At 42.2% G+C, this 25,258-nt stretch overlaps 1 protein-coding gene across 19 annotated transcripts in view; it reads left to right on the top strand.

Annotated features, from left to right (window-relative positions):
- The first annotated feature begins 490 nt into the window (after positions 1-490).
- Positions 491-25,258, top strand: part of LOC146968898 (calcium/calmodulin-dependent protein kinase type II delta chain) — a 72,142-nt gene continuing 47,374 nt past the window's right edge. For 13 of the 19 annotated variants that reach the window (XM_085760042.1, XM_085760036.1, XM_085760038.1 and 10 more), the window contains exons 1-2: positions 491-854; positions 4,310-4,404. In XM_085760042.1, coding sequence (XP_085616168.1) covers positions 793-854; positions 4,310-4,404 — 157 coding nt within the window. In that variant the 5' untranslated portion in view covers positions 491-792. The remainder of the gene's footprint in view (positions 855-4,309; positions 4,405-25,258) is intronic. The other 6 variants (XM_085760048.1, XM_085760049.1, XM_085760044.1 and 3 more) reach the window with 1 other exon arrangement.

Raw genomic sequence — 25,258 nt, 5'->3', positions numbered from 1 at the left:
TGATCAGATACCTAATAACTTTTAAGTGAAGTAGCAGATTCAAATACGGTCTGTGCTTCAAACTATGGTAAAACAGCAAAAAGATTAATAGACTTAACTGAAAATAACATTAAAAAAGGTCTATTTATTCACTTTTCTATGAAATAGTTTCTTCCAATTTGAATTGCTGACATGAATTCTTACATAATGGCAGCTTTAAAAGTCAAATATTGAAAGAGCAAATAATAAATTGCATGAAATATTCAACATTAACTGTAAATAGGCCTAGATTTAGAAATAAAGCAGGACAAAAACTGTTAACAAGATGGTTAATATTCAGGATTTCACTTACAACATGTCCCAAATACAATAAGGCCTATCCCAACCTACTAATTAAACTTCCTGTCAATGAGGATTTTATTTTGAAATGTGACCACGGGATATGTGTTACTCTATGTTACATCTACCTTGACTGCGATGAACTAATCCAAGTCTCAGTGTAGAGACCGACACAACAGCAGGTCGCGACGTCCCTGTCAGGTCCAGGACTGCACGGGGTCTGCGAACAGGTGCCGGGCGGGGGCCGATACAGCTTTCACGGCTCGTTTCCGTATCATTCACACCGTTTTGCTGTCTTTTTTTAATTTTAATTTTATTATTATTTTGTTTAAAATTTCTCCTCCTCGACTTCAGAAGCGACAAAAGTGGCACTTTGGGACACGGAGGTGGGGAAAGAAAGGATTTAGTGGAGAGTATTTACCGCAGCTGAGGCGTTCAGGTTCCCGCGTCGGTGTCCCCTGCCCACCTTTAAACATGGCTTCAACGACCTGCACCAGGTTCACGGATGAGTACCAGCTGTACGAGGAGCTGGGGAAGTAAGTTACCCACCTGTTCAATGCACTTTTATTCGAAACGTGTCGTTGAAATGAAGTTTAAACTTATTTTCTTTTAGCTAATAGATCAAAACCACTGTGCGCGAGACGCCGCCTAGCCTACCTGTCCGTACCTTGATAGGTTCAGGTGCTCATTCAAAAAATCTTTTCATTTAGGGTTGGCCACTTTTTTTTACCCTCTTTATCTTCAAAGAGCAGACGCGAAAACAAACAGAAACAACGAACAAACATGAGCAGGGATTTACAGAATTTGCTTTCATGTAAAAATTTAACGCAACTACAGTAGCCTAATAGAGTCGCTTCTAGCCTATTTGTCGGTGCCGCCCACGAGCTGAATACCTGTTTTAAAAACCAGGTGAAGCTTCTGCAACATTTTTAAAGTTGCATTCAGGAGCATCAGTGAATGTGGAAAACATGGAACCAGCAGCAGTGGGTGGGAGTCATGCTCCAGCGGACAGACACGTCCCTCTGGCGTCAGGCCAGGCGAGTAAAAACAGGCAGGAGACATTTGTGAGGAATTTGGAGTGACGCTCATCTCAGCTCGGCTCGGCTCTTGAACGTGTGTAAACCACCACGGTGTGTTCAGGGACTCTACCCAGTGATTTGGTTTCTGTTCTGACTGAGTAGAGGAGAGAGGGTCACGCCCCTTTTGTGCAAACTGGGAAAGGTTAAAATTCCTCAGTGGTGTTGTTTTGTGGTTCATGCGCTGAAACGCCGCCTTCTTCATGTTTCTGTGCCATTTTCAGACACCATTAAAATATACACCAGTTAGATATTAGTCTAACATTCATTAATAATTGATTATAGTGACTAAATACCAACTAATCTGCACCACACTCAAAGGGATTTCTGATAACTGATAACAGACCCATTAGATCTATTGATGTGTAACTCTTTTAATCCCTCCATTGTCTGTACAGCTGATCAGTGCAGGGTCTTATGGGGGCTGGAGTCAGTCCCAGCTGACTAGCAGAGGCTTGGCAAGGCCTTGTGGAGCCTCTTGAGTCCCTCAAGGTTTACCCCACCCTGTGGCAATGAAGCCTCTGATTTTGAGCTTAAAAACAACACACAATCACAGACCGCGGCTGCATTTTGTTTATTTGAAACCAAACCAAATGTTTTAACTTAGTTGTTTGACAGTCGAGTGATTTATCATGTCTGGTAGCAGTCAGGACAGTTTGTTGGGTTTTAGAAATCAGTCATGTATAGTAGTTTTTGTGCTATCATAGCCATCCAGTGGTGTAGTCTAATTTGTTGTAGGTATTCTGCTTTTTAGGTGGGTACACTGTTCTTACCTGTATCACATAGACCAGTGTTTCTGAACCAGGGGGACTCGGACCCCTGGTGGTACTTGGTGTAACCGCGAGGGGTACTTAAAACGATCAAATATCATTTAATTGACTTTTACAAACATATCTCCTTTTTCTAAAGTAGTGACCGAAGCCATCATTAATATCTAAACAGCAGAAGCTAAGCTCATTGGCATTTTTCCCAACCCCATGGGAAATCTGTCATATTTTGATTCAAATGCATTTGGATGGCTTTGATGACTCACTATTTGCTGTGCTGTCTGTGATGATACAATTAAAAAGGTTATTTCTATTTCTGTCATATTGGTTTGGGACTTTTTTGCCACTTCACACCTGAGTAGTGGTGGGGGTTAAGGGGGGTCCTTAGGCTTGCTAGAAAATATGCAGGGGGCCCAGTCCAGTCTTTAAAAAGCTTGAGAACCAATGACATAGACCCGTGGTTCTCAAACCTTTTTACACAAGAAACAGAACTACACAAAAATTTGTTCTGCGACTGAATAACGTTACTTCTTTTTAGTCGGTATAAGTTCAAATTACTGCCAATGGCATGAATTTTCAGAAGAATTTCAGGAAATTTCTGGAAAAAAATGTTTTAATAAGGGAAATAAATGTTTTGAGAAAAAGTTGGGATCCATCCATCATCTAAACCACTTATCTGGAGCCGATCTCTGCTGACATAGGGTGAGGGCAGGGTTCATCCTGGACAGGTTGCTATGAGCAACCTCACACCACGTCATCTGTTATCCTAGTGCATGACACGTCTTCAGACTGTGAGAGGAACCTGGAGAACCTGGAGAGAACCCACACCGGAGCTTTCAAACTCTACCCAGAAAGGGCCTTAGCCCGGGAATTAAACCAGGAGCTTCTAGCTGGGGAGTCAACAGGCCCAAACACTGCACCAGTGCAATTAACAAAACTAAAATTCCTGGTGTTTCTGCTTACGTCGGTCTCAAACCCTTTGTAAAGCGGCTGCAGGAGTGTGAGGTGAGCACTGAGGGCAGGACTGCTTCTGAAGAGGAGGAGAGCGGTGTCACACTGATTGTAATAATCTGTCCCGTTCATTGGGTTTGAAGAGACAGCAGTGCTTTACACAGCCTGTAACAAGGGTGACATCTCAGTCCTTAAATGCATCGTTTGAATAGCTTAATAAAGAACGCATTCATATGGTGAGAGCTTCAGAATGAGTAGGTGGGAGCGTCTGTCTGTCGTGAATCCAATCATCCAGCACATTGTTGCCTAAATTCATACATTGTTCAGCCATGAGGAAGATCTTTTTGGTCTTTAGTTGTTATTGTATCAGTCTTGCATTGGATTTGATAGCTGTAATAGCTCTGCAACATGGATGATGATAAAAGCATCACTCCAACTGTGACATATGGATAAAATGAGCAACAATACCCAGGGATTCATGCTAAAATGGAAATGGAGCATGCTCAGAGTGAGTGTTTCAGCCATGCTCATCGTCTTAGATCCATGTATCTCCAGTTGTGAGGCAGCTGAACCAAGTCAACTGAGCTGATGAAGCTCTTACAGTAAGTGCACCTCCAGGCTGCTCCACACTGCTGCTGCTGCTGCTACATTTCCAGTTGAAAACGCATCTCTGCTTTGTTTTTTTAGTGTTTTTGCCCCCGGTACGCTCTCATCCAGAGTTTTCCAGCTCCAAAAGGGGGAGATTTTGAGAAATCTTGTTGGCTGGTTTGGTTTTATTTTAAAACTCCAAGTTTGTGTTGTCATTAGAAACCGAGACCTTTGGGGAGACAATGTGGTGAAAGCAATGTAGATAATGAACCACAAGTCTTTCCTAGCAGCTATTTTTCTGATAAATTCAGCACTTTGACTCTGCAGCTGTCTTATGGACCCGGGCTTGGTCGCATTTGTTTAGTTTAACTGTCATTTCCACTCTTCAGCTCAGTGTCAGGACAGACAGTTTGTCAAAACGCTGCTTAAAGAGTCTTTAACTGAATCGCTGCAGCTCAGAGAATGGATCTAGTGACAGCTGCCAAAGTGAAGAAACTCATCGTCCTTGTATTATATTAACTTTTCTTTTTTTTTTCTAGATTTGTTCATTGGCTTTTCCTCAATACAAATGTCATAGTTTCACTGATGCCATTGTTTCCTGTTGTGTAGGGGGGCTTTCTCTGTGGTGAGGCGGTGCATGAAGATCTCCACAGGACAGGAGTACGCTGCCAAAATCATCAACACCAAGAAGCTGTCGGCCAGGGGTGAGTACACGAGCGATATCATGTGATGAGATGTGTTGGTCTCTGTCACAATGGGACAGTATCTTTGCTTCAAATGCTTCCTGCTTTTTTTTTTTCTTTTTTTTTTTTAGCCATGTCACCCTTTAAACCCACTTCCTCCTCTTCTCTCTGACTGCACCAGTTTTCTCAGGCCTCCTCCATCTTTTGCCTCGTCATGTCTGTAGTAGCAGGTGGCGTTCGGGTCTCTGATGCTCACCACATCTGGCTTTTACTCCCGCAGCTTTGAATTCACTTTTGTTTTTCAAACTTTCACTTTTTTTTTGTCTTTCTGTGACTCTGCTTATCAAAGTGGCAGCAGCAGCGTGAAGGAGGCTCCTTTTGTGACTCACTCACTCTCTGATATCAGAGCTCAGCTTCTGATCTCTGATGAGCTGCACATGATTCACAGAGCCAGCTTTTTTTTTTTTTTTAACACGGAAACGCAGCGCCATTGAAGGAAAAACTCTCGGGCTATTTTCTCTTCCCGGTGCCTTTCTTTTTTTATTCCAGGTTTGTTTGTGCGATTGAGCGTCTGTTCAGTGAAACAGAGGCATGGGCTTTCTTCTATTCTCCTCCCCTCACATTTTTTTTTATTTTTTGTATACTCTCTCTCCATCATTATCTGTGCAGCGTGGGCAGCGAGCTCCCGCTGTCTGGCTGTGGTGTCGCTGATTGATCCCTACACAAGGCGCTAATGGTCCGCCAGCATACTAACACACAAACAAAAGGAGATGGGCTTGAAAAAGCACAGTGATGGTAAATGGCAGCAGATGTGGGATCTCACCGGGGGGAGAAGTAGGGGGGGGGTTTCCTCGCAGCACAGACAGCTGCACCACAAAAAAAAGGCAAATTGAGAAGATGTGGTTTTTAAAAGACGAGAGAAAAGATGCCACACACCAACAGTGAAACAAAAACTGAAGAGGGACTGTAGTCAGACACGCCGATGACATCCACATTGTGTTTAAATAGACATTACTGTGTTTACACTACAGTCTTTTTCAAGCCTTTAATTCAGCCTGTTCTGTTTTGGGATTTTTGAAGATTAAAATCCAAAAGAAAGTTGAGAAGGAGACTAGTTTGCGACACTAGCTTTAGCGTAGTTTAACTTAGCTTTACCAACATCAGCTCCTCCATGTATCAAGAAATGTGTTCAGGGCTAAGGAGAATTTAATCTAAGTGTACAATTACTGGATTAATAAGTGAGGGAGTGGCATCATTGCAGCTCAGTTAGTGGAGCCACTAGCTCTGATCTGATCTCAACAGAGGGCTGAGCGATCCGTGGAAACTACTCAATGAATTGTAGCTTAATCCTCATAGGAATTGATAAATGACAATATGGCAAACACCAAGTACATAATACTCTTTCATGAGGAAAAAAATTCAAGCATGTGTTGGAATAAGAAGGAAGCAAAACAATGTGCTCTCTGCAAACTTAGAGTGATGGAGGGAACAAACACCAAGGCCAAGTAAATGTGTGTGTGTATATATATCAAGTTATTTTGGACTGTGCAGAAGCAATTATGCCAACTCTTGGAATAATTTTGGAAGTGTAATTGTGGCTGTACTTGAAGACAGCTTTTATTTTTACATTGTGACGTGCAGCTTAATTATTTTTTGTAAAGTGTGTGTGGGGGTGGGAGCAATATAGGGGGAAACACTGGAGATCAGGTACCATGTAGGTAATGTATGGTGTTCATGGACCACTCCTTACTGTCAGTTCATTCATAGACACCAAGTATTGAGCTTTTATTTTGAAAATTCCCAATATACAGTAAATCTAAGCTCTTTGTATTTGAATACCATTTTCTGCCCGTGTTGGTCTATCCCATTTTCCTAGAATAAAATAAAAAGATTCAAGTGAGTTGAACTTTATCTTAGTAGATAAAAACAGATGTTGACAAAGTTTCCTTTTTGACCTTTTCATGACTGCAAAAAAAAAAAAAAAAAAAGCAGTGTACCACAATATGTTATTGCAGTGCTCAGGATGTGGGGATTGGCTGCTACAGTCAAACTCCACAGCCACTGATGGTTCCCTAGTGTGTGTGTTCATGTTCGTCACTAAAAAAGCCCATCTCTGCACGACATGTCTTTTGTCTCCTTGTGCCTATCTAATCCCCTCCCTTTCAAAATAAAAGCCCAGAGAGTGGGTTCGCTGCCAGAACGCGGACCTGAAACATTACCCAGATGTAGCGAAGTGAAAGCATGTCTTCACTGACAGGGCAGGCCTGCGTGAAGGGTAAACTAGGGCAGTGGTTAGACACAGATCGAGGGATGCTTGGACTCGGCCAAGTGGAAATGATCACTTGACAAACCCACCAGGCTGTGGAAAAGCTAGCTACAGTTCAGGAGCCAGCCATTCTGTCAGTTTTTTTTTTTTTTGCGCTTCTGGAAAATACTGGAGGCCCCAGCAGCAGCTCACAGTGAACTCCTCTTTCCCATGGAAACAAAAGAGATGGAGAACTAAATATAGTATGTGGGGGATAGACGTTTAGCTATATCACAGCGCAAGTGCATGATGCCGTCGGTGTTGTGTGAATCAGATTTATTTGAATGATGAACAACAATATGAATGGATTTGAAACAATTTTTTGATGTGTCATATATATATGTGTATATATAGACATACACACACTCTCAAATAAACCTTAATATCTTTAATGTCGGTAACAGGGGCGATGACCTGACCACTCGACCCAGTGGGTTGTATTGAGAGTGGGTGAGTGATACCTAAATCCCTCCTCACGCACACACACAAATGCAGAGTGTTTCTAAATAAAGAGCTCCATCAGAGGTGTGTATATGTGTGTGTGAGTGTGCAGCACCAGCCGCTGATGTCAGGGGCTCAACATGCCATTTACACAGCACCCTGCTAAGACCAGACATGAAAGAGAGGGATCAAGGGAAAGGGAGCTGCATTTGAAAAAAAAAAAACGGAAAGAGAGACATTACACAAAGCAGCTGTGCGTACAGTTGACATGCTTTTTGGAGTGTGTCCCGTCATTGTATCCACCACAAGCAGCAGCTCATCCCTCAGGTCCCGGCTGACCCATATGGCCCGTGACTTGCATCACCAGTGACACACCAGCATAAATGATGACTCAGTGTAAAAAAAAAAAACCCTAAGAGAAAGTCCTGGTGTCGCTGTCACCGCTTAGTAATCGTCTTGTCTCGTTTCTCTCACTCCACTTTTAGTGTGACCACTGACCCTAACTGCCTCCTGTCAAAAAAACCCTGCGGGGTAATTGGACTTAATATTTTACGCCACTTTAGCATCATTCATTCATTAAGAGATTCCTGGGTGTAATTCTCTGTGAGGGATATGAAGGTCAGTCGTGGGGAAACGGCAGATTTTAGGAGGTTAGTCCCTTTAGTCGTTTAATCGTTGCATGATCCTAAACGTTGAGGCAGCAGAGATCTCTGACTCTGAATAACATGACCGATAGGAAGTAGTTTTTACCTTGAAACCTGCTATAAATTTTTATTAGATCAGTCAGAAAATGGAAGAAAAAAGTCCTGTCCCATTTTAACTTAACCACTTCCACTTGATTTTGGCCTTGGCACTCAGTTTTGCGTGTTCCTATGTAAGGGTAGGGTGTCCCAATTCTTTTAAGAGCAAGGAGAAGTGCTTTTTAACCCTTAAAACCGCCCCTTAAATCGGAGGAAGGTCAGGTGCAGACTTCGAATGTAGTGCAAGATAAAAAGTGGCGAAGGCGTCTTTTGTTTTCTGCATTCCCTTTCATTGGTTGATCAAATGAAGAATCATTAAAGCCTACGCTACAGGTAATGCAACCTCTGGAGCAGGCATTTCCAAATCCGAATGAAAAAACCCACCACAGGTTGTGGTTCCTACTTTTGTTGCTATACGCGTGACGTAGGCGAACACGTTGGCTATGCTAAGTGGTGTCCGGATTCGTAGGGTTAGATCTCTACTTCTAACACTTCTCACTTCATTGTCAAAGGGTTTCTCCCTTTGGAGGCCACTCGAAGCCAAAGTCCAAACCTCTCTTCTGAGCTGCTAGGGTGTAACGATTGACCTACTGGGGTGTCAGGTAAGCCCTAGAGAGGAGATGTAACACTACACTGAGATGATTCAACTGCAATAGGAAAAAAATGCATAACCTTTTCCTAGATTACTTAAACACAACATGAATATACAAATTGACCTCAAGTACAGCAAGAACATGAGGTTCCTTTACCTCAACCAGCTCAAACACAACCCAACTCCCAAAACGCTGCACTTGTCCAAACAAACTCAGTATCTCCTCTTAAACAACACAATCGAGATACCTCGGTGTACATGTTATTACTCGTTGCCTCAATCACTTGACATTTGTGGGGAATGCACTGTTTTGATTTCTTTACATTCCAAAACATTCCCTGTTTCCCCTTGACATTTAAAGAAACGACTGCGGTGACAGGCCAGTGTGTTGGTATTAAGCATCATCAATATTCATACCGTCCAACTCTGGTCTACAGGCTCTTCAGCTACTTTCTACTGTAAACTTTATCGGATGTCGCCGTGAACATATTTAGAGTGTGAAATGCAACAGTGACAATTAATCACAGCCCAGCGACTGAGATGTATGTACATGTTTGTGTAATCTGTAATCGTTCAACCCGGACTCTTTTTTTTTTTCTTTCCTTGTAACGATGCACAGCTGCTCATGATAGGCTAAAAATAGCTCATTAGAAGGAGGCGAGGGAGCATGAAAAACAGAAATCAGGCTGCCATGTAATAGAGCAACTGTCAGCGGGAGCGGAGGACTCCCCAGTCCCTGGCAAGAGGGATTTTCATCTGCGCCTGCCTAATTTTCTCAATCAGTCAATCAAGGGGCAAGAGAGAGAGACACTTATTATTCAAAGCTTTTAATGGTAGTTGTTGTTATGATGTTATTTCACTCCTTGCTGGCTGTATTTATAATGAAGAGGAGATTAATAATGAAGGAATCCAGGACAGGAAGTCAGGGAACAACATCTGCATGAATTATGTAGAAGATAAACACATGAATAGTAAAGACGGTGAGCTGGAAGACAGTGGCGTCTTACAGTTACCTGAACCACAACGAGAAACGTCTGCGACAGCCGAATGTCATGTTAAGCCGAGTTTGGAATTGGATGTTCTTTCCAAATGATTTCCCAACCTTTTTTGCCAGATTTGGACACTTGTGTCAAAAAAAGGACCATCCTTGGCTGTGAAATAAGATCTATTCCATCTATTCTAAATGATGACTTAAATCCTCATTTAGTCAGGTTGGCCTGCCACTTGAGAGACAGGCCGCCTGCTTTAATTAGGGCTTCCTCGTCTGTCAGACTGACTGGGTCCTCCGATCTAATAAACTGCTGCGAGAGGACGAGGTCAGTCCCCTTTCTGTCCCACTGAATCTCCGTGGCTCCTGTCCCTCATTTACTGTCTCTTATCTCTGCACTATCTGTAAGTGGAAATCAGGAGGTCATTATTCTTCACAGCGCTGAACTTCAAACTTTGCGTTGATCATGTGTTCCTCTGAGGAGCTGAGCATCATCTCAGGACTCATAAGGAACTTAACGGCACTGATTTTTAAACTGTACTCATGGTGCCGATAGGAATTTCCTGCCGCTTCAGTGTTTGACGTTCAGATGAAAACCCCAGGTAGTTCTTTGTCAGCTGCGACATCAAACTCAGTGATAACGACTTTGTACATTAAGATTCAGTCACGTTGAGGCATTTAGATCAACTGAAGCACTGCATTAAAGAGACCCCGAGAAGTTTGCTTTTGGTTATAAAAGAGTCTCATATTAATGTGGATGAAGCTATGTTACCCACACTTGTTAATGGGTCCATTTTCGATAAATATATCGTCTTGTCTTTATAGTTAGTGATCGACTCACCCAGCATTTCCTGGTTTCCTGGACGCTGGATTGCTAGTTGGCATCGTTTATGGTCGGAACTACGATGGTATCTGATCATCTTCGAATCTCCGACTTTCGTTCTTGATTAATGAAAGCATTCTTGGCAAATGCTTTTGCTTTAGTCCGTCTTGCGCCGGTCCAAGAATTTCACTGTGTATGCGGTGACTCAATGTAGTGTGGAAACACTTATGCTTTCCGAAAGTCTTCGTAGGCCCTTTAAGATGAATCCGGACATTTTTCGGACAAACTTGTCTACAGGACGTTACATCTCCACTACCCTCATCACCTTCATCCATCTGAGGTCACAGACCAGTCTTTGTATTTTCGTCCATATAACCAGATGACGTCCAATTTTAGCAAAACAGCAGGTTGGAAGGGATTGCTGGGTGACTTGTCGTCTTAATGGGCTGTATTTCAGTCACCATTTTAAACTTGTCGTGTTGGCAGAAACAGAAAACCTAACCAATGAGAACGGCTTACCACATCCTCCAACCATATTGATCTCATCTTGTTTCCCACTCTTGATGTTTAGATGTTCGGTGGTCCAGCGCTTCAGTTGACGGGCAGCAGACGGCAGGTTGATGGCCAACGGCTTGATGATGAAATGCATTGGCCAGTGCTAAGCTGATTTGTCTGCTATCACCCACTCAATCATAGCCCACAGGAGGCAGCTCATCAATACTGATAAGCTGCATTAGCTCCTCTCTGGGAGAATAATAACACTGGATGGATTTCTGTGGATTAGTGGCTCGGCCTCTCTCTCTCTTTAGTCAAGCCTTTTGTTTCATTAAAGAAGAGAAAGGATCCGTCTTTCTTTCTTTCTTCACCTGTCTATATTCCCATGTTGCCTCTGGATTGGAGGTCCGCCTTTTGCAGATGATGTGCCTCTTGGTTTTGACCTCCAGCAGCTTGATTTTAGTTGAGGAGGAGGCGGAGGAGGAGGCTGGGATGTGAGATCATTGTATATGTTTGGAAAGAGCCGATGCTCCAAGGAATGAAGTTCAAGTATTGCAGGGTGAGAAGTGTAAGATGTCAGTATGGCCTTTGTGGTTGTCTTGCTTATTCTATTCAAAGCCCAGGACCCTCTCTACACGTCTTTTGATTGGTGTCGAGTAGCATCTCTCCCTGTCTCTTGGAAACATGGGGATAAATTGGACTATTCCCTATGGGCTTTACTCTCAATCCTCATTTAGCCACGTTGGCCTGCCACTTGAGAGACAGGCTGCCTGCTTTAATTAGGGCTTCTTTGTCTCTTAGACAGAGGCTGGGTGCTCCAATCTAGAGACGCCGTCTTTGCAGCGGCGCTCTCTTCTGCTTTAATAAACCAATCCGCTCACTGCGAGAGGACGAGGTCAGTCCCTGTCTTTCCCTCTGAAGCTCTGTGGCTCTTTGGAAATGCAGGCCTGTCTCTCATCTGTCTCTCTGTAAGTGGGAATCAGGAGGTCATTATTCCTTATGGCGTTGACCTCTGAACCTCAAATTTGTGTGTTGGTCATGAGGAAATGAGGGTCGTTTCTGGATCGACTCCAGTTTGTAAAAACGTACTTGAGACGCTGGTCTGGTCCACAAGTGTGTACAAGATGGGAATTTCCTCAGAGATGGTTTGACATGCAGGAAAGGGCCGTGGGTCGGATTCAAACCTCATTACTTGGACAAAAACAAGCGGCAGAGTGTCGACTACACCTACACTCGTGACCAGATCTCGTTGTGCTTCACACATCCACAGGAGAGTGTTAAAAGACTGAGCAGGGATTTTGTGAATAAATACTGAATTATTCAAATTTCAATCCAGCCCTCATTTCAACCAGAACTAAATGTTTATAACTTGGCAAATGAGTGAGAGTTTCTTCAAACACGGGTAATACATCATTTTAACATGAACTGATGTGAAAGATGAAAGAACAGAGAGCTGGTTGTTTTTTGATTACAAGGAGAAGTTTGCACCCAGAGGTGTGGACTTGACCTTCGACTTGGATTTGAGTCACAAATTTGATGATTTACATGTTGGCATGTTCAAAAAACTCAGTTTGACTTGGCCCTGAGATGTAGTGATTATTTTGGCAGATACTATGATTTGTGCGACTGGTGATCTTTGCAATTTCAAAGAAAAAACATAAAATAATGATGTGGTTTTTGTTAGGCGTTGTACCAAACAAAGCTTACTGTTAGGTTAAACATAAAATGTCTAATCGTAGGCTTCGAAGATGAAAAAGTATCTTATTTAAAAAGTGTGCCAGCAACAAAGTCAATGTGAAAGTCACCGTATGAGTGTGTGTGTGCAACTGAAGTGTTCATCACAAGTCTGACTGATGGCGCCCGAGCATCTGAAGAGTCGTAGACAATCAAGTCAACTGTCGACGGTGTTTACTGCTCACAGAGTTTTATCAATCAGTGATGACCCATCTGCTTTTCTATGACCTGAACCACAAGGAGACTGGAAAAACTAGATAAAAAAGCTTTTATTGAGGACTCTGGACCCAGGACTGTTATTGAGAGACCTCAGCCAAAGTGGTTCATGAATGGACTCAATAAATAAGCAATAAGACAGTAATTTAATATCATAATAATAATACTAGAACATTACCTTACTATACCAACTCCCCCACTTACAAGGTGTGCAACCAATCTGCCACAATGGGAACCATTGAGTAAATGTGGTAAACGCATAACGCCACAGAACCAATCCATTTATATTGGGGCAGTAAAGTAATCACAGTCACACAGCGGACAGTAAATGATATCCCAAAAGGTTTCTCCTAATTATGACCCGATGTGTTAAAAGCTGCCTCGGGCCTCCTCCTCTGTTTATAAACTAACATCACTTATTGGGTTTGCTCAAGTTTCCTTTTGGGACACTACGAGGAGTGTGTAAATAATCCAGCCATTACTTGGGCCACACTGTTCACCAACAGCAGAGGTGAAAAGCTGCCAGAAGCACTCGAGAGCAGCTGAGCCCTCCAGGGACGCTGCTGGCAAAAACCTTGTTTTGTCTCTCTCCTTCGTCGCCTCCCCTCCCTACAGTATGTTTTTTTTTTCTCTCTGTCATGCTCGATGGATGAAATCAGCGATTGCATCACTGGAGTCATTTTGGTAATTGCAGCTACAGCAACAGCTTTTTTTTCTCTCTCTCTCAGGCTAAGAAAGAGGCTCAGGAGAAACAGTGTCAATCTGTTTATCATGAAAAATGTGGAGCCTAAAACCCCCTCGACACAGCCACAGTGCAGCCGCTCCTCAGCTGGTTGTACTATGTTGTTCACTTCAGCATAAAGGAGAAGATAATGTTAGATTTATATGTTTTTCTATAATGAACTGCAGTTTCTCTGTTCAAGAGGACGGGGTTAACATAAAGTGTTCTTGTTTTGATTTGAACACATTGTCAGACTGAATAGAAAGCAATGTACATCTACAAAGTTCAAGGATTTTGGGCAATCAGGATTACTGCAGATGCTGTTCATTGTTAGTCAGGGCTATAGAGGTTTGTTCCACTTGCCTTCCACATTGCTATCTCTCTTTAAGAAGTCCTATGATTCAACAAATCATATCTGCAAAGCTGAAAATAAACTGCATCAAAGAATCGGGATGAAGCTGCATGATATATTCACAGATTTTCCACTTGGGAACAGGTGCTAATGGGTTTTGAAAAAAAAACTAAAACGTGTCTGTAGAGCACTTGTTGAACTGTATTTTGATATTTCCAAGGACCAGACCTCAAACCTTGTCCTTCGTCTGTATCGGCAGCTCAGACTTTCTTTCACTCTCTTTACCTTTCGTTTTTTTTTTTTTCACCTTAAGCAACGTGCAGGTTGACTTTTTCACCACAGTATGTGATGTTTCTATGACAACACACAGCTCTGGCTCTCAGTTAAATCTTTAAAGTTCAGAAAAACACGGAATAACACTGTCTCTAACCTGGGTAGGTGTTGCTTAATCACCACAATCATCCGGACGACAATCGCGTCGTTACAGCAGAGGAGCTCAGGTTGACAGCACCATTGAGCAATGCTGAACAGCCGGGTTCGTCATAATCACAGTGTGGAAATTGAATGCGCTAAAGGACATCCAGGTGGGTGGAAGCCGCTCTCTGGGGTCTGTGATCCAACAAGAGAGAGAGAGGACCAAATCTCTCTGGAAGAAAAGACATCATTAGTACCCAGTTGTTAGACTCTGATCAGAACAAGGTCTCCTTTTGAACAAAGTGAATTTAAAGTAGCGACGGAAGCACAATGACTCAGTGAAGAGAGAGGGGGATTATGCAGTGAAAAAGACCAGATGTTGACAGAGGTTAATGACGCTTTTTATACAGAGCGATACTTTGAGGGCAGAGTGGCAAAGGTGTGACAGAATAAAAGCAGAGGAGGAGCGAGGAAATCTGGTGTTAGAGCGTGAAAGCCTTTCAGCCTTCTGCAGAGAAACGGTGATGTCAGGGAAGGAAGGAGTGATCAATGTGTGGGTGAGCGCTAATGGAAGTAAAGTAGGGATTGTGCTGCTGTACACGAGGGAATCCAGGTAAGGCACTTTAGTCCGGCAATATCAGGAGCCAGACGGACACTTGTGGAGCTTAAAGGTTTGTTCAGACACCAACACAACCATGTTTGAACCGTTTGAACCAGAAAAGCAGCAACAACCTGGTGATCCTTGTTCCTTTGCTGACTTGAAGAGGAACTATGCAAGATTTTTACCTTAATTTAACATCTTCTGAGTAATTGTGATGGTTAAATGACTTGTTACAGGCAGAATGGAGACTCTTTGCCTTCCACATAGCATCCCTTGGCCAAAAACCAACCTTGTAAAGATCAGAGCCTCCGACCCGGTGTCCCAAATCTCATCTCGGTGGCAGACACACCCCATAATCCGTAATCTCTTGTTGATGACAGATAAGACTACACAAATATGCACAGTGAAACATATATGGTATATAATGTTATCAGCCCCCTTAGGGATTGTCTTCTCACCGCCCTCGTTGAAAACGAATGCCAACAATTGCCAGGGTAGGGTTAGCAAAACAGCAAAAAAGCGACCGGACTTGAATAGTTTCCCTTTAGTCTGGACGTTGCAGGTCAGGTCACTTTACTCTTTGTCTTTGGCTTGGGAAGTGCCGATGTAGTTGTTGTTTGCATTATGGACTAATTGGACAATTGAAATGGCCACATCAGGGTTCGGACAAGGTAATTGGATCGTACTAGGAGGAACCGATTCCTGTCGATGTTCCGCAAGCCTTAGGAGAGCTTTGTGGTACGAGAAGAAGCTGTGCATTTGTTTGATGGGCTCAGAGATGTACGTAGATGGCTTGATTTTCATTCTTTCTCCAATGAGGATTAATTTCCAGTTTTTGGAAAAACCTGTGCTGTACGCAGAGTGTCCAGATTTCAAACATGCATCATCTTAAGGCAAGTAGACGTTGTCCTTTTCACTCTGCCGACCATGTGTCTCCAACCTGTTGATGTTATTTCAAAGGCTGATGTGAGCAGGATGCCTGAGATTGCTGGTTGCTGCCAACCACTCATGGTTTTCTGAGTTGTGCAGCAGATATAGAAGTGGCTGGAGACCTTAGAAGAAGTGGAGTGGTGAAGGTGATAAGCTAGGGTGGAACAGGTCTGTCGGCATTTGCTTCATACGGCCGTCTGGGTGTGTTCCCAGACCGTGTGCTGGCTGCAGCCAGTAAAACCCTGGTACCAGCTGGTGATCTGTCGGCCTGAGCCAGACGTCACATGAAGTCAGCGTTTCTTATCATGAACGTGGGGTTTGTCTTTCTGCCTGACCTGACCGTAAATACTCTAATTTTGCCTGATATGAGGTTAGATATTGACTATTTATATCCCAGCCTCATTTGCCTTGAACACCACCTCCTGTTTTATTTACACATGACTCACAAAGCCATTAAATTGCACTTCATTTACTGTTAAACCGAATGTGGCACAGTTTAAAACGACATAATCCCCCTTTTATCCCACCTTATTTCTCAGCCTCGGCCTTCCTCTGGCTTCTTTTGCCGCCAGTATTTTTTTTTTTTTTCGTTATAAAAGTCGACTCCAGAACATTCAGTCTTTTTATTTCAGTTTAATAAATACTGTCACCGGACTGTATGTGGAGACCAGTGGAAATCTCCCCCCAAAACAGATGGTCACTCGGCTCAGTTGTGTTCAACAGGGTAGAGAAATAGCAGACTGACGTTTTAACCCAACTGAGGTGAAACTCAGATTGTTAACCACACACTCATAACACAAATTTGAGTATAGGGTTTCCTGACAGGAAATTGTGAATGTCAATAAGCAATGGGGGGGAGGGAATCAAATATGGGTGAACCAGCTCTTTTGCATACATATTTTATAGATACATGTCTTTAGAAAACACCAGTTCTTTCCTGTTTAGCAATGTTTCACCACAGTGTTCAAACCCATTTCCAAGGTTAATGCTGTTGATGTTACTGGTGTGTTTTCTGTGTTGCCTGTTAGCTATTGAGCTACGTCCATAAAAATACTCACAGAAAAGTTGAAAACCAAAGCAAAAACACAAACACACACTACACAGCCTTAGTGTTAATACAAGTACAGTTCCCCTAATTGTTGGGTTTGGTGGTGTGGAAGCATGGGTTAATAATGGCATGGAGTCAGCTGGTAAGCCGTGAGCTATACAAGTTGAAACACTTATCTTTCATTTAGTGTAATTATTAGATTAATGGGCGTCCGTCCATTCATGATGGATATCCGAGGCAGTGATATCCTCAGAGACAGTGACACAGATCCCAAAATATGTGGAACACGTCTGTGTTCACAATTGACTGAGTGGTGAGTAGGAGCTCAGGTTTGAGCTTCTCGTGGAAAAACCTTTAACTCTCCAACAGCGACATGATGTGATAGTCAAACCAGTGGAAGCAGATTGTTGTGGTCAGTGGTTGAACATTGATAAGCAGGGTGTTGTACTTTCCTTAGTGCTGCAAAAAGTCACAGCAGCATTGTTATCTGATTTTAACACCAACAGCTGTATTTCAACAAGGTCCGATCAATAGTCCACTCACTGATATGAAATCCATTAAGAACTGATGGCATCTTGTATTAAACTAGTCGTAGATGTATCTAACAGCTGGGCAGTGTCTATATGGCATGACAATGACATGAAGTGATGATGCACTGAGCCTCTAAACATGGTATGTTTCAGGACGAATTGAGTGAAAGTAGGCCCCGGGCCAAATCCCGACAGTGGATTTGTGTTGTCGTGTGCTTGTGTGTGTGCGTGTGTGTGTGTGTGTGTGTGTACGTGTGTGTGTAATCCAGGGTTTATAATCCCAGTCTCATGCTGCGGCCGCTGCATCGCAGCCAAAGACTCACACACCTCCTTCTCACTCACCACTCACCCCTCTGGATTATATCCTCCCCTGCCTTTGTTGTCCCTCTGTCTCTCTCTCTCTCTCGGTCATACATCTGTCAAAAAAACAACAACCCCGTAGGCAGCTGGGAGTAAAGAGGAGGAAGTGGCAGCGTCTCAGTGTGAGGTTAAACCACATTTCAGACTCGGGTGCCATCACTCGAGGGTTTTTCTACACGATGGGCATCACCAGGGGTTTCTACTGTCCAGCATCCCTGCTCCTTCATTTAAAAAATGCACATCTGAATTGACCTGTAAGAGAAGAATAACAAACCTGTGGATCAGGGCATCTGCAGGTTTCTGTGCTGAATGTGGTCGCACTTAATTTACATATTTTCATTTTTCCACATACAAATGCTGTTAAACTGCAGCAGTGAATGGGTGTTCATGTGAGGACATGGAGGCTGTAGCTACCGCCAGATGACTGATGTTTGATTAAATATTCATAATTAGTCAAACTAAATGGTATTTCTTTGCCATCTGGCGACGTTCGCAATTTAAAAAAAAACCTTTTAATGTGGCAAGGCCATGGCATCTTTATTTATATAGCGCATTTCATATCAAGGCAACTCAATGTGCTTTACATAAAGACAAAACATTTAAAAAGAACAGCATAAAAACAAACAATTTTTTAAAAATGAAAAAAAAAAAATTGGCCCATTGCCATAAACCCTATAGTCATAGCAGTAGTTTCGTTACTTTTATTTGTCGGTGCGAGCTATTTTTAGAACGGCGGAGCAGAGCCGCAAGCTGCCGCAGAGTTGTTTTCGAGGTAAATTCATGCAAAAGCGCTGATGCGCGTCGCCTTCAGGGACAGTTTTTCAGCAAGCAGTCTCTGTATTTACCTCTAAAACAACTCTGTCTCGTAACGTTTTGTTATTATCTCATAGCACGGTGAATGTGCAGGTCACAACTTGTCCACGACAGCGTTTTGGAGTTGTTGGATTGTGTATTTGATGAGTTTGATAAGGGAAATGGGCCAATTATGGCAATGGACCAATTTACCAAAATGTTGAACTATCCCTTTAAATATAGAGTTATGTTTGGACATACATCAGCTCTCAGGTGTGTTTCCACGTCGGTTTTTTATGCAGTGATAGATGTAAATCCCAGGGTTCGGTCCACTGAGCTCAGACTACACTGGGTAAACACAACAGACTGGCCCCAGTTCAGCAAACACAGCCTGGAGTCCTGTCCTGGTTATTCATGAACACAGTCGCACAAGAATAAAGAAATTTCAAGGTTTTCTCACGCACACAGTTTGGTCCCACCTGAATAGGGAAGTGGTTTAAACTTTTTGGATCTCACGCACACACTTTTCCGTGCACTGATATTGTGTCAATTTCCCCTTAAATCCCATGGAAAGGATCAGATTACCGTGCTGCTCTCATGTAAATTTGGCGTCGCACACTTCCTTGAAAGCTGATCTTGATCCAGATGTTGAGGAGAAGCACAAACACTGCAGTGGTTTTATTGACCGTGATTTGTTTACACCAAGAAAAAGTGCATAATAATTACAACACGGCTCGTATCTTTAAATACTCGGTAATGACTAGTAAGCCCCGGGACAACTGGGGCAGGTTAAATGGGGATTAAACTTGATGGAAATGTGTAACAGAGTCCTCATTCTGTGCAGCCCACAGCCAGCCAACAAGTTTGTCTTATTAAACAAACTCTTTTCCAGCGCTGTGACTCAGTCGGGGCCCTGCAGCTGATGAGCGCCGGTGGAAAAACGTGGCAGGGCGTGTCCAGCTGAGGACTTGAAGAGATCCAATCTGACCCTCAGCGGGGTTCATCAACATGTAGAGAGAGGAATTTAAAATCATGTTCATACTTTATTCATGCGGTTGTTTTTTCTTTTAAACCACGACAGAAATTAAATGAGTTCTGCTGAAGTAGCTGCAGCTTCAACAATATGTTTATGTTCTTATATCAGGGCCGCATGAGATGTTCAAACATCATATTGTGGATCTCATCAGTCAGATATTGTGATTGATAAATGCAGTTTCAATTGGAACAGTCATTTTTGCTTTTTATAATAATAATATAATACTAAATAAAAAAATAATACTAAATGGATGTTATTTTTGTTATTTTCTGGTACAGAACGAACATGTCCCCTTCACGAGTTGAGAACATGACCTCGGTCAGGGCGTTTCTATAGCAACACAACATTTGCGGTGCTTAAAATGCACAATTATGTTGTGACACATTTTACTTTTAAGACATAAAACATAAGACTGTTTATTCATCCCACACATGGGAAAATTGGTTGTTGCAGTAGCATCGTAGCATACAAAGTAAAAAAAAAAAAAAAAAAAGTAGAAAAACTTTAAAATGATGTAAAACAAACATATAAAGAAAGAGAGAGAGATACAGACATTCTGTGCAGTTTATGCCAAATTATTTAAGTATATACTGTTATTCACAAAAATAGAGTAAAAATTCTATTTACACAATCAGTGGTGATAATTGTAAGGTAGAAAATAAAGTATTGCACAGATGGAAGGTGCTGTTTAGGGAAAGGCAGTTTGTACACAAACTCCTAAGGGAGACAATAAAAGCAATTAACTAATTTACTAACTAAATGGTGGTGTTGGACATAAATAGGCCTAAATAAATAAATAAAATTGTAAAACTGTATAAATACAGCCTAAATAGTGGAGTGAAATCCTGTAGATGTGTGGCTTGTGCAAAAATGGCAGAACAAATGTCTTTTAATCCAAAAAAGAAAGAGCTCTTTGCAGTATTTGCTAAACCTTTTCTCAGATGCACATCGACCACTGCCTCGGTCTTTAGCGGTGACATCACATCGTCGTCCATCAGGCTCCTCCTGGACACTCTGATGACATCACGGTGTAAAAACCTCCTGGTATCGTTTCCCCACTGATCACTGCTCTGAGCTCAGAGGCGTCGGCGGTCCTGACCCGTCACGCCGTCTACTCACTGTGAACACCCACGCCGTTCCCCTGACCGACTGAAGCGCTAACATGCTAAAGCTAAAAGCTACGACCTCTCGTTCCTGAGAGTATTGATCAGTTTCTCAAAGGTTTTACACCGATCTGCTGCCGTGTTATGTTGTTACCAGTTCTCTGTAACATGTTTTAAGTGTTATTACAGTCAGTGTTGCTGGATGCTATTTGTGATGTGACAGGTACAGGCAGGAAGAAAGATAAAACCGAAAGAGGGAAAAAAAAAAAAGGTGACAAAGCCTGAAACGATGAAAGCAGAAAAAAGAAAAAAAGAGAGAGAGAGAGGAGGGCTGAAAAGATGAAAGTGAGCAATGTAAGAGTGGGCGAGAGCGGGTAAATAAAGGTCACCGGCGGGGGATGTTCTCAGAGCCATATGTGCCTGGGGTTTGACTGACAGGTCGTGAGCTGCCATATATTTACATGGGAAGGTGATTATTTTATATTGGAGGGGAGAGGATGAAAGGGAAGGGAAATTGGCTGCTGATGTTGATCTTTTTATTTACTTATTTATTAATTAATTTATTCTCTTCTTCTCCTTTTCACAATTTATCTCTTATTTAACTCTCTACTTCTTTTTGGCTGCTGTGTTGCGATGTTACGTCTTTCTTGTCTTGTGCTGTGTCATGTCTTTATGTTTGCTTTATGTTTGTCACTTGTATTGCACAATTTAAAAGAATAAAAGAAGAGCAGAGATATTTACGTTCTCTAGACTTTATAATATCTTGAAACCTTCAGGAGTGTGACCAGATAGTTCCTGTCAGGGGTTTTGTAAGAGTTAATGTGACAGGAGGCCACGCCCAGTTTACATTTTTCTTAGAGCTGGTGCTGCAGTTGAAGCGTGTGTGCACCTGCAGAGACTCAGTGTGTCTGTGTGTGTGTGTGTGTGTGAGTGACGGGTTGGCAGGAGGTCAGGACACAGATTTTGGTTTGGATTACACACAGCGTCTATAAAAACACTTCTGTTACTGTAAAATAACACACTCACACGCACACACATACACATATGCACACACACGCTCATAGATTCCCAAAATGGCTTATCTTGTTTCCACGGTGACTAACGCTGAGTTAACATGTGTAGTTTTTCCTGTGAATTAGGCCTCTCTCTTTTTCTCTGTGAAGACGTTTCCCTTCTCGAGAGCTGCAACTAAAACCAAGAGTAATGGATTGATCAGAAGAGTGAAAGTGAAAACAGATTTGACTCCATACCTCAGATTATATTTGAGTCAGGATTCTCTGAACTACGAACTTCACTGTAATTTCTTCTCTCTATCTTTGTCTCTCTCGCCCTCTTTGAGCTGTGGGACTGAAATGAGCGTCAGATTAGTAAGGCTTGTGTTTCTCATTAAATTCATGAATTGAGACCCGCTCTGGCCAAATGAGTCGGAAGTCGGAACTTTTTATTTTTTAGATGAGAAAATAATGATGTGAAAAACCAATAAAATCAAAAAATGTTTTTTTAAGCTAATTTCAAAGAAATGACATTCAAAAACAATCCCCCAAAGTTTCACAGTCCAGATAATTGAGAAAAGACACGTAAATGAGGATTAAAGATCAAACCAGAGATGTTCTATATTGTTTAAATGCAATTTTCTCAGGTTTTTTCAATCTGATAAAGACAGTGGAAGACCATAATTCAAATGGCCTTACCTTGAAAACCATCCAATGTATGACTTTGACTACGGTATCATTCTAAAGCTTATTTTCTCCTCTTTCTATTGATACCAAAATCTCATTTTTAAAATTTAGGTAACTGTGACTAATTTTGCTGAATCGGGTCACAGTTTAGTTTTAGGCTGTAACACGGTGTCAAAGGTTTTGCGGTATCTTTCTTTTCAACGGTTCAGTATGAGAAATGTCACCCAACGCCATCAGAAAATCAGTCAAGTTTGAGGCAGGGATCTATGCTAAGTGAGTTAGCCTGAAACTTGTCTTTAAAGCTTGTCATAATGAGAATATTTACAATATTGATGTTTTTGGCCCCAGTTGGTCCTTTTCATTGTGCAGGTGGAGGCTGGTCTTCCAGTCTGCCAACATGGTGTGAACCTTATCAGACATTCCTGTTAATACTTGCAGGAATTTCCGGGATAAACAGTGGGAATCAATGAAATTCTGCACAGTCCATTGAATCCTGAGCTGACATTGAGGTCAGATCTGTTGTTTTTAGTGATCAGCTGGTGATGCACCTCGCTGCCTCTCTGCTCTGACCTCCTTGTTTACACCAAAACTACCCCCATAGGCCGTGTTGATGGGGGCTTGTTGTTGCAGGACGGAGTGATGAGCTGAAATAGGATCCAGAAAAAGTTCCCTGTAAGTGACACAGACTCACATTTGGAGGTGTATTAGACACCTGATATTACAGTGAGGAGCATAACTAAGACTTTTAGCCGGAGTCAGTGTGTGTGAACTGATAGCAACATGTCGTCTTGTCTTTACAGGAAACAGTGTGTGGATGTTTTGGCGTGTGTGGGCTTGTGTGTCTGAATAGAGATCGTATAGAGTGAGCAAAGTCACCTCCTCCACTCTATAAAGCATTAAGGCTGCAGTGCACATCAATTTACGACTGTTATCATCGTTAATCTGTCCTTTTTAATTGCACAACATGATTTAAAGGATGAGGAAGAATAAACCAGCAGCTTTGAACAGACACCATTATAATTTGATTTAGACGCATAAAAAAGGAGAAATAAAAGAAGAAAGACAAAAACAACAACAACAAAACCTGGGTGACGAGGCCCTGTCAGACCCTGAACTGTGCCTCTGATTGTTGTCTGACCTCCTGTCAATCACTGTCCCAACTCGTCCAGCGGTCTCAGGCGTGGTGCCGCGTCCAGCAGACAGCAGCATCCAACCCAGACCACTGCCGACCGATCCAAAGCACCAATAAATCCATCGAAAACATTGTCACTTTTCATCGGAAATAGTCATAAAATACTGAATCTGCATGCGTCTCTCTGCATATAAAGTCCTCGGTGTCTCTGGGGTCCTACACACCTTAAAAACAGGCAGAAACTCAAACCAGCTGCAGGTTTCACACTTCCTGCACAAAGACTGAGATGCAGTAGACAATTCTTCAAATATCTCTGTCAGTATGAAGTCTGGTGACTGGAAACTGTCTTCAGGGTGAATAACCATAACTTAAAACCTTTTTAACAATGCAACAAACCTTCATCCAGAAAACACAGCTGACAAAGGAAAGGTTCTTCATGAGGATTTACATATAAAATCAGGATTAGCTCAGCAGTCCTCAACATTTGATTTGGTTATCAAACAAATAAATAACATTTTGCACAAATGGCTAAATTCCAACAAACATTTAAATTCTTGGTAATGTTCATTATTGGTTTCCTCACTTGAGACATTGTTGATTTTTCACATTAATCGTCCCTGAACTTAGAAAATACTGACATCTTGTCATGTACCTATAGTGTTAAACCATTAAGTATCACAGAGATTTCCCCGCTCACTGACACACTGACAGCAGGAGGCCGTGTGTTGTGTGGCCGACGCCTCGGTGACGTTTATGAAACTCTATTGAAAACAGTTTAAAATAGACTCCAGCTGTGCGATGAGCAGATGTTCACATATCACAAGAACTCATATTGGATCCTGGAGAGCTGCTTCTTCAAAAAATCTTGTTAAAAAAAAAGAAAACTGTTAATAGATATGCATTAGTTGAAAAAGTTAGAAATGAATCATCAGAAGAAGAAGGGGGGAGAAAACAACAGCAACAGTGAGAACAAGAGGGAATAATAAACCAGACATGAAAACTAATAACATGTAAAAGTTTTATAACTGAGACGAACTTCTCAGATGTTAATGAACCACAAAGGCCTCAAGACTTGTCATTTATCTTCAGTCTGAAACCCTGACTCACTGTCAAACTCACTGCTCTGGTGTTAACAGTGCAGCAGAAACCACACAGCGATGTGTCGGAGACCGAACTCGACCTCTGGTTCTTCAACCACGAGCCTCAGAACATCTCTCTCCCCGGCGCTCGGAGCCTGCGAGGCCTCCTGAGGTGAAAGACAGTTGACGAGCTGTTGAAACAGTTTGACACCTCCAGTCTCTCTCAGCCTGAGTCTCAGTCGGAGGCAGCAGCCGGTAAATAAAGACTCTGTGTCTGTGGTGAGACAGGAAAACACACAGGAGACCACGATCTGACTGTAAACAGGTCTGTTCGCTTTGACACTGCTGCACTATTTTAGACACGGGAAAGGAATTGATATATTGACTCAGAACTAAATGTGATAAGGCACACATTTGTCTTTATCACTGTTAATTGTGTAGATAAGATTATATTTTTTAATCTTTACAACACACTCTATTGTAATGTGCATGTTGAATGTGCAGCTAATGATTGATTAATTGCCTTAATTTCCTAATTATGTTAAATTAAGCTGTGAAATGTCTTAAATAGAACTGAGGGACAGTGTTTCCAGTTTGTTTCTATTATTCACTTTACTGTCATTTATGACAAGAAGAAAGTCGTCACATCTGGAATCAGGAAGTGGTTGGTGTTTGTGCGACCCTGTGAATAACACAGGAAATACCCAGTGAACTAGATCATCATTACAGCAGGAAATGGGGAAAACTAATCCCAGGTCAGTTTT

The sequence above is a fragment of the Trachurus japonicus genome, chromosome 18 (assembly GCF_045865225.1).
Source record: "Trachurus japonicus isolate A0001 chromosome 18, Traja_1.0".
In the NCBI taxonomy this organism is placed as follows: domain Eukaryota; kingdom Metazoa; phylum Chordata; class Actinopteri; order Carangiformes; family Carangidae; genus Trachurus; species Trachurus japonicus.
This window is presented reverse-complemented; position numbering and strand designations above follow the sequence as displayed.